The sequence below is a fragment of the Sinocyclocheilus rhinocerous genome, unplaced genomic scaffold (assembly GCF_001515625.1).
Source record: "Sinocyclocheilus rhinocerous isolate Xijiao unplaced genomic scaffold, SAMN03320098_v1.1 scaffold495, whole genome shotgun sequence".
Taxonomy (NCBI): domain Eukaryota; kingdom Metazoa; phylum Chordata; class Actinopteri; order Cypriniformes; family Cyprinidae; genus Sinocyclocheilus; species Sinocyclocheilus rhinocerous.
In genome coordinates this window covers 567,789-577,215 of record NW_015629560.1, presented here as the reverse complement: position 1 = coordinate 577,215, position 9,427 = coordinate 567,789, and the positions used below count along the sequence as shown (strand labels likewise).

The following is a 9,427-nucleotide window of genomic DNA, read 5'->3' as shown; positions in this document are numbered from 1 at the left end:
ATCTCTCCTCAGCAACACACGACTATAGCAAAAGAGCTGAGATGCATTTCAAACGTTATGACTTGGTGAAAAAACAAACTGAATTTATCCATTATGATAGAACTAAAAAACGGAAAAAAGTGACCATATATAGTTACAAATACAGCTCTTCAGGGGTAGTAAAATGTTCTATTTCAACATGAGAGACAGAGTACTGTTACTGTATATAAAATCTTACATCAGAAACATACAAAACCAAGTTAGGATATTAAGATGTTTGCAGTTTATGGTTACACTAAGTTTTGGTTTGTGTGTGCGTAACAGGGCTGAGCATTATAGGAAGTGACGTAATACACTACCAACTGCACAAAACACCTCCCATGTTTATCACCCCTACAACTTTCATTCTCACGCAGCAAAATAAAGGTACATTCCTGTGTGAGGACCCTCCTGGACTTGCATAAAACTACAAATCTCATTGGCACAAATGCCACAAAATACTGTGAAGGTAAAGAAAAAAAAAAAAACTTCTTCACTATAGAAAAAAAAAGGAAAATAAAATGATCTTGTCTTCTCGTTCACACTATCCCATAAAGCACATTCACAATTGTTCTCAACCAACTGCCACTTTACAGTCTCTGTCAACAGCACAGCAAACATTTTAACAGCAGACTTAAAGGGATAGTTCACCCAAAAATGAAAATTCTGTCATTAATTACTCACCCTCGTGTTGTTCCAAACCCGTAAGACCTTCGTTCATCTTCGGAACACAATTTAAGATATTTTTGATGAAATCTGAGGGCTCTCTGACCCTCCCATAGACGGCAAGGTAACTATCACGTTCAAGGTCCAGAAAAGTACCAACATGATCGACAAAGTAGTCCGTGTGACATCAGTGGTTCAACTGTAAAGTTACGAAGCTATGAAAATACTTTTTTGCGCAAAGAAAACAAAAATAACGACTTTATTCCACATTTTCGTCGCGTTCACGACAGCAGCATGACGCGAGCGTGTGGCGGCGCCGACCCAGATCATTACGTGATGATTGGAACAACACGAGGGTGAGTAATTAATGACAGAATTTTCATTTTTGGGTAGAACTAACCCTTTAAGAGTCACTGCGAACCTAAATCCTTCAACTTTACTTCACCATTGGTGAGCAATCACAGAAACCAAAAAAAAAACCAAACAAACAAAAAATTCTTAGAAATAGATAAAAAAAAAGAAAACCTAATAAAATCACCAGACACAACTTGACTAAAATTGATTTTTGTATTTGTAAACCATATTGAAATGTAAATGTCCCATAATAACAGACTGCTTTGACAGGTATTTAATACCATGCAATTGGAAAAATTGATTGACCTTGTCCTTCATAAAAGCCTGCAACGTTACAACACTAAAATCTGGTTGCTCGACACGACAAGTCTCATGCTTTCTGAATTCACTCCACATCAGAAGATCTGTAAAGTCATACGGCACACACAATAGTGAGCTACACGTGTTTGCTGAGGGAGCTGCCGCACCGGTACCCAAATGTTTCTCACAGTTTCTGTCTGTATTTGGTCAGTAAATCTCAGAGCTGACGATACGATACGGTGTATGATCAGATGAGAGACTTGGAGAAGCGTCTGATACAGTAATCAATCCTTTCCAGGAGAGTATCAGAGCAATGCCACGTCAGTATAAAAGAATTGAGCATATTTCACACTTCAGATAGAAGTGAAAGAGGAGGCACATGAAAAAAAAACCTCCCATCGTCAAAATACCAACAAATCAAATCCACTTATAGAGAAACGCTTTTCTTTTTGTTTGAAATTACAATAACACTTGTCTTTTTTTTTTTTTTTACTAAAAACCAATTTCTCAGAGCTTAAAATCAACCATCGTTTAAATTGTGGCATCAGTGGCAGTTTGTCGGTATCTGATGGATCGTATAAAAATATGCCCATGAACAAAGCTCCTCTGGTGAGGGCTGAATGAGACATTCCCAATATGGGAAAAGAGGAGACTATGTCTGTGCAATTGCCTTGGCCCCTCATGGCTCCATTTTACTGTCGTCCTCAGCATGTTTCTGCATGTGACAATGCACTGCCTACAAAGACAAGAGTCACATCAATGTTTAAAACAAATAAAAGAGATCAAAAATGTTATTTTATAATTTATACATAAAATCTCAAGTTTTATCTATATAAATAACTATACACACATAGACCCATTCAAAAGTTTGACTGAACGGATAAATAACGGAAAATAACGGTAATTTTCATTTGTTAGGCCCGTTAGAGGTGGAATTCTTTAGTGAAATAAAGTAGTGCCAAGATGATATTTATTTAAATGAATTTGAATGAATTAACAAGAGAGAGAGAGAGTGAAGCTTGCAAACAAGTGAAAGTTATCACGTCATTGCTAAGAAATATAATGTAGCTTCGGCGAAGCTGTTGTATTTATAAAATTCACGGGGCAGGGGTTGAAATCCAGCTCCTGCATGTGCAATTTCTTACTTAGCCTACATAAAGTTTCCATCTAAATAAAATGTGTTGCCCTCGCATTGGGAGTTCTGCGGGGATTCGGATATGTGTGTTTGGGGTTGAAAACCAGCTCCTGAATGTGCAATTTCTTACCTAGCCTACATAAAGTTTCCATCTAAATAAAATGCGAGCGCATGCACTGGCAAACGTGTTGCCCTCGCATTGGGAGTTCTGCGGGGATTCGGATATGTGTGTTTAGACGTAGGTCGGATGTCCAGATATCAGATATGTATCCGATTAAAATCCACATTTGGAAGTGGCTCAGATCGGATACGAAAAAATCAGATCTCGCGTGGATTTTTGTGTTTACACGCGTGCATCAAATTCCAATCTGTCAGATGTGGGCAAAAAAAATCAGATTTTTTCTGCCAGTGTAAATGCAGCCAAAACCATGTGTCATAAGTAGCACAGGTTTATTTGTAGCAATAGCCAACAATACATTGTATGGGTCAAAATTATCGATTTTTCTTTTATGCCAAAAATCATTAGGATATTAAGTAAAGTTCATGTTCCATGAAGATATTTTGTAAATTTCCTACCGTAAATATATCAAAACTTCATTTTTGATTAGTAATATGCATTGCTAAGAACTTCATTTGGACAACTTTAAAGGTAATTTTGTCAATATTTTGATTTTTTTTGCACCCTCAGATTCCAGATTTTCAAATAGTTGTATCTCGGCCAAATATTGTCCTATCATAACAAACCATACATCAATGGAAAGCTTATTTATTCAGCTTTTTGAGGTTTATACATCTCAATTTCAAAAAATTTACCCTTATGACTGGTGTTGTGGTCCAGGGTCACATATATCTCAACTGTCAGTTTTGATCAATTTAATGCAATTTTCTAAATTAATTTAATTCTTTCAAGAATAAAAAAATCTAACTGACCCCAAATTTGGAACAGTAGCCAAGGGTTTTGCTTAAAAAATGTTAAATTACAAATGTATTTATTTATTTGAATTATTATAACTTTGATCTTAAAAAGTTTAAACGTGTATATTTTTAAATTGTGACAACATAAAACCATGATAAAATAATAAATATCTTTTGTTGCATTAATGTAAAGAGAATTGGAAGGAAAAGGTGGCTAACCGTCATGAAAATATACCCGTCATTCTTTTTTCCAGTATTTTCTAGTTTCTGAAGCAGCAGCTTGAATAATTTATGACAAATGCATGCTTGATGGTAGCTTTAAGTATCAAACACAGAAAGCTGTCATTTGTGCACCAGCTGTGGTACATGTAGCAAAATATACAAATTCCTCGGGGTTTTCATGTGTGAAAGCGACATTCTGAGTGGCAGAGAGCTGCCGTACCTGTCTGCAGCCATTGCGGGTGGTGAAGAAGGTGTCGCAGTTCCTCCAGCGGCATTTGAATGCTTGCTGTGCTGGGCTGGTGTGGTCGTTCAGCAGGTGCTGCTGCAGGTGCTCCATCACGCCAAAGATCAGCGTACAACCGTACCACTGTGAGGAGGCAGGAAACACATTAACTGGCATCAGGAATCTCTTTCAGTCTGAGTCGGTCATGTCATGACCTCAGTTTCTTACCCAGCAGCGGTAGTTCTGAATCAGGTTCAATCTGACAGCTCTCACGCTCCCATCATAGCAGCCTGTGTAGATCTGCAACAGACAAACCACCACCAGCCTCGTTTTTAAAACCACTTACTTCAGTAATTAATGCTTGTAAATCTTTATGAAATCTGGTTTTGGATGCCAATAGGATGTTAAGAAGATGCGCTCACCATGCTCTTGTGGATGACCATACACATCACCATGTCTGAATGTCCACCATATACTTGAAGTCTGTCATGAGACTGGAAACACCAGAGATATGGTCAATATCACAAAAATAGTGAATCCATGAATGCAAGAAAATGGACCACTGATATTTTTTACATTAATTACATTAATTTCATTACAATTAAGTATTTGATCTCACAAATTTTCACTAACACGGTTTTGAAAAAAAAAATACTTGTTCACATTCTTATTACCATAATGTAATTTTTAAACGTTACAGTATTCATACAGCATAGTAATATTTCATGATTTTAATAAAAATATACCGTTTAATAACACCAGTTTTTAAAAAATATTATTTACGTAATAATATATTATTTATTTTTTATTTTTAGTTTTCATTTTGAAATATACTTTGGATTTAAGTCACCACCACAATGCCAAATTAGGACTGATCATCAAAACTGCTCATAAGATAAATAATATATTATTTATCTTTTATTTTTATATTTTTAGTTTTCATTTTAATTGTAGTTTTTTCATGTTCTTTTGTCATTTTTAAATGGGAATACCAGGTAAATTATTTTTAAAGCTTTATTTTTTTATTTCGTTTTAATACTTCGATTTAAATGAAAATTAGAAATGATGCCTTGGAAATTATCTGCAAATAATTTTTATAATAAGTATTTCAAGTTTAAGGTTTTTTTTATTTAATATGCATATTCTAGTTAAGTTTATTTCAATTAATGCAAACCATTTTTAATAGTTTTAATCTTCATTAACAATAACACTGAACAGTACTGATTTCCTGTAATTCTGTAAAAATAATGTGCTACGGTAATCACTGAAAATAACAAGAATAATAAAAGTAACGTAAAAAAAAAAAAAAAAGGATGTCAAGATAATTGCCCTGAAAAAATAAAAATAAAAACTTTAATAGTTCTTAAAATAAATAAATAAATAAAATCTGTTTTTTCTTATGTTTTTGGCTGGACATGGTGGTGGGGACATTTCTTGACAAGCTTTGTAATATTTGCCTATGGCCAAGCCATTAGTTAAAGGTATGTGGAATGTGAATGTGTCATTTCTACCTGGAGCTCGTACACACGGACCAGTTTGTCCAGGCATGCTGTGACCATCACCTTTCCCAGTATGGCCACCACAGTGACGGCATGACTGTGACCCTTATAGATCCTCACCAGTTCTCCTGTCTGGAGATCCAGAGACAAAGATGTGAATAAGATACAAACAAGACACCTCATTCTCGCATCTCAATGAGAAACACTGTGCATTAAAAACTCACATGAATATTATGAGCATGTACAGACTGATCACTCGAGCCACTGAACACCAAATCATTCACCACCTGAAGAGAAGAAACAAATAAAAACTTAGGTTTTTTGACTATTTCTTCTGTGCAGCACAAAATAGTATTTTTAAAGGATATCCTGGCCACTCTTTTTAATATGATGAAACTGAATGAGGACTGGGGCTGTCAAGCTTCAAATATGATGCAAAAGCATGTTTTGAATAACTGCATTAAGGAGAATCATTTGGAAAAATGTGATCAGACACAAACCTTCATGCAGAGCACAGTTTTGCTGTGGCCCTCCAGCGTTCGCAGCAGCAGGCCACTCTTAGCATCTCTAACGCTGATGGTGGCGTCATAAGAGCCGACCAGCAGGATACGTCGAGCCCCTTCCTGAGCCGTCGCCAGGCAACTAACAGCCCGGGGGCCGTGGCACTCGAACACATCCAGCTGCTTATTGTTCTGCAGGAGATGAGAGAAAAGTTCATTACCCCACGATCAGGGAACAGAGGACTCAATAAGCGTATCTTTGCTAAATATAGCTTCTTTTAGCCCAAACCCTGAATTCTGATTCATTAAAGACTTAATACCCTAAGACTGCAGGTGATCACAGAGCCATTGGCAAGACCGGCATAGAGAATTTTCCAACGATTATGAAGACAAAGCACTCGATCTGGGAGCGACAGCTGTTCCACGCACTCTGTTGTCTGAGAAAAAAACAAACAGAAATCCTTGTAATACTCTCAATGCTATAGAAAGACATGAAAAAATAACAGTATAAAGAAAACGCTAAAACTCGAAGGACTCAAGACGAAAAAATATGTTAGGCAGGATGTCCAACAGTGTTATTGTTAACTACAAAACTACTGAAAATTAGTTTTTAATAGTAAATAAAATAAAGATGAAATAAAACATGAATATTCGATTTTTTTTTTTTTTTAAACTTACTTTTAAACAAAAAAAAGATATAAATATAATAAAAATGTATTATAATCAATTTTAAAAATTTGAAATGTTGCCCTGACCCACTAACTGAAATAATTTTAAGTACTAATATTACTAAAGCTAAATCAAAATACTCAAAACAAAAACCCTAAAAACTTAACTAAAATATAAAATTTATTTAACTAACTAAAATTATAATTAAATCCAGAAATCTAAAAATTAAAGTTAATTCAAAATATTAAAAAACACTATAAAAGTATATAAATAATACTAAAATAACACTGATGTTCAATTTTTTCTTCTTTTTTTCATGCACAAAGTGAATGGTGACAGGTTTTCAATAAATAACTACTTACATTTTTAAGCCGTTTAATATTTATTACGTTTTAATTTTAGTCATTCAATATTTATTAGATAATAAATATTCATATTCATATTCTGCTTTTATCAATTCTACTTCTAATACTTTTATCAGCTTTCATGGTGCTTTTTGTCCTTTTTGGTGCTAGACAGTCCGTAATAACTTACTTTAAATACTGTATATGGAAGAAAATATGGAAGTTTGCATTTGGTGTTCCACTGATGAAAAAAAGTAATTTGAGTCTGGAGCTATTAATTGGTGACAATTTCATTGTAAGTGAATTATTCCTTTAAATATCAGGTTGTTCCTCACACAAATCTAGTATAAAAAAAACTATTTTATGGTACTTTTTGACAATATGAATCACTCTACTAAAGTGCAGCCTGTGTATCTGAAATCTTTCATGTTCTACTGAAGAAAAAAAAGTTGCAAACAACATCAATGTGAATAAATGATGACAGTTTTCATATTTGGGTGGACGATTTCAAAAGCAGTGTGAATCAAAGTACCTTGAGGTTGTAACAGCGGATGGTCTGGTCACTTGATCCTGAGTACAGGCGCTGTTGCAGGCCTCCTCCACATGACACCAACAGACAATTCACTTTACTGCTGTGACCTTCAAACACCGCCATACACTTCCTGCTCTGTAACAATGAGGAGACTTCTTAAAGAAACCTGTATGTAAGCTACATTCATAGATCATCACATTCATGTTGAAATGCTTTTCCTAAACTACATGTTTCAGACAATTTCTACAAAGTCTTACGATCAGATTGAAAGCGCGTATAGTGCGGTCCCCTGAGCAAGTGTACAGCAGTCCGTTATGAATCTGGATTCCATTCACGGCCTCTTGATGGCCTTCAAACTCCCCTTCGGTTGGCACCTCCTCCTCCCCAGGATCTGATATATGTGATAAAACACACACACACCCACATATCAGTTATTGAGTGAAATATTAACACTATGAAAGAGATGTGTGTCTAGATAATGTATGTGCTGTTACGTAACAAACAGAACACAATACAAACTTGTGGGTAAAGTTTGCTTTGATAAAAATGTCATGATCTTTCAAACAAAGTATACTTTCAAAGGCTTACATGTTCGGCTGAAGACATTCGCTAAACATTCGTGACGTGTCAAAACTGAAATATACTTTGGATTTAAGTCACCACCACAATGCCAAATTAGGACTGATCATCAAAACTGATCATAATCACAATTTTAACCTTTTTAACCTATCCTTTTGGGAAAGTGAGCTAATGTGACAGTGATATAATGTTTAATTTTAGTCGTATAATGGAGTTCCCAAAAAAACAGCACTGGCGCTCTCATTTTGTACACGAGTTGGCAGAATTCTCAGGGTTGCCATCCTGGCAGTCACTCTCAGAGGTACAGGTTAAGTATAAAACTAACAGGCACTAAGAATACCTTGCCCTTAAAAAGTAATTTGGGGACTTTTCCCCCAAACTATTTCTGTATGCTGATCATGTGAGTATTCTAATTTGGTCTTTCTGCAACGACTGCACTGAGCACAGAACTAGACGAATATAAATTACTCACTGCTACCAGAAGTAAGAAAATAAAACAATAAAATTAAATAAGTGACAGGTAAGTGATTCGCACATGACATAACTCAGCCTCAGCAAAAGGTATTGCCTTAAACAAAAGATAAGTGGTATTAATGGTACATTTGCTACAGCTTCCAAATATGTTTTTGAATATAACACATACCTGAAGGCACCTTTGACTCCAACACTGAGGCTGATTTTATTTCACTGTAACAATAAAAAAAAGAGAAATTTCAGGTGACAAACTGAAAGAGTCAAGGTACCAAAAGGCCAAGACCATCTGTAAGTGAACATGCCAATAAACAAGCTGTATCTGTTATGTATGTGCACTCTCGCCCACCACAACCGGCTGTGTTTTCTGCCATCTTCAAAGCCCAACAGCCAAATGCTTGTTAAACAATATCTTCCATCTTTCAGAATGGTTACTAACCTCAGAGATCTTACAGATTAAAATCACTTTTTGGAAATCCCATGTTGCTTTTCTGACAAACTATTAAAGTGTTCCCACACTCTAGTCCAGACTACAGCTAGTTTGATTAGAATTTTTCACTGTGATCTAGTTCACTTTCTAATCACACTGTTTTACACATGCAGATGTACCTGCGATGTAAGTATAAGAGATTCATTTATCATACAGTGTATCCTAAAGTGCATAAACTCATGATAGACTGTAGTCACTGATGATGTTCTTTGATAATGTAAATATTCTTTGCTCATTTACTGTAGCTGCTGTTTGAATGACTGAGGAAATGTAAGCATTAAAATTAGTAACAATGTTACAATGTTTCTATAAAATCGTTAAATCATGTTAAATACAAATTCAGTCATATTAAAAATATTTTAGAACATCCATTTGCTACTTGACTAAAAAGATATAATGTGTAGTTAATAGATTACATAAGGCTGCTGTTAGTGAATAGATAAGATCCCTAAAGTTGCAAAGACTAAAGTCTCAAATCCAAAGAGATATTCTTTATAAAAGTTAAGACTT

At 35.1% G+C, this 9,427-nt stretch overlaps 1 protein-coding gene across 1 annotated transcript in view; it reads right to left on the bottom strand.

Annotated features, from left to right (window-relative positions):
* Positions 1-1,040: 1,040 nt before the first annotated feature.
* Positions 1,041-9,427, bottom strand: part of LOC107739228 (zinc finger protein 106-like) — a 20,438-nt gene continuing 12,051 nt past the window's right edge. Inside the window, exons 12-22 of the mRNA XM_016551252.1 lie at positions 8,600-8,643; positions 7,635-7,768; positions 7,378-7,512; positions 6,153-6,269; positions 5,833-6,024; positions 5,557-5,619; positions 5,345-5,464; positions 4,256-4,327; positions 4,062-4,133; positions 3,831-3,977; positions 1,041-2,074 (exon numbers count right to left, since the gene is read on the bottom strand). Of these exons, the coding sequence (XP_016406738.1) occupies positions 2,018-2,074; positions 3,831-3,977; positions 4,062-4,133; positions 4,256-4,327; positions 5,345-5,464; positions 5,557-5,619; positions 5,833-6,024; positions 6,153-6,269; positions 7,378-7,512; positions 7,635-7,768; positions 8,600-8,643 (1,153 nt within the window). The 3' untranslated portion in view covers positions 1,041-2,017. The remainder of the gene's footprint in view (positions 2,075-3,830; positions 3,978-4,061; positions 4,134-4,255; positions 4,328-5,344; positions 5,465-5,556; positions 5,620-5,832; positions 6,025-6,152; positions 6,270-7,377; positions 7,513-7,634; positions 7,769-8,599; positions 8,644-9,427) is intronic.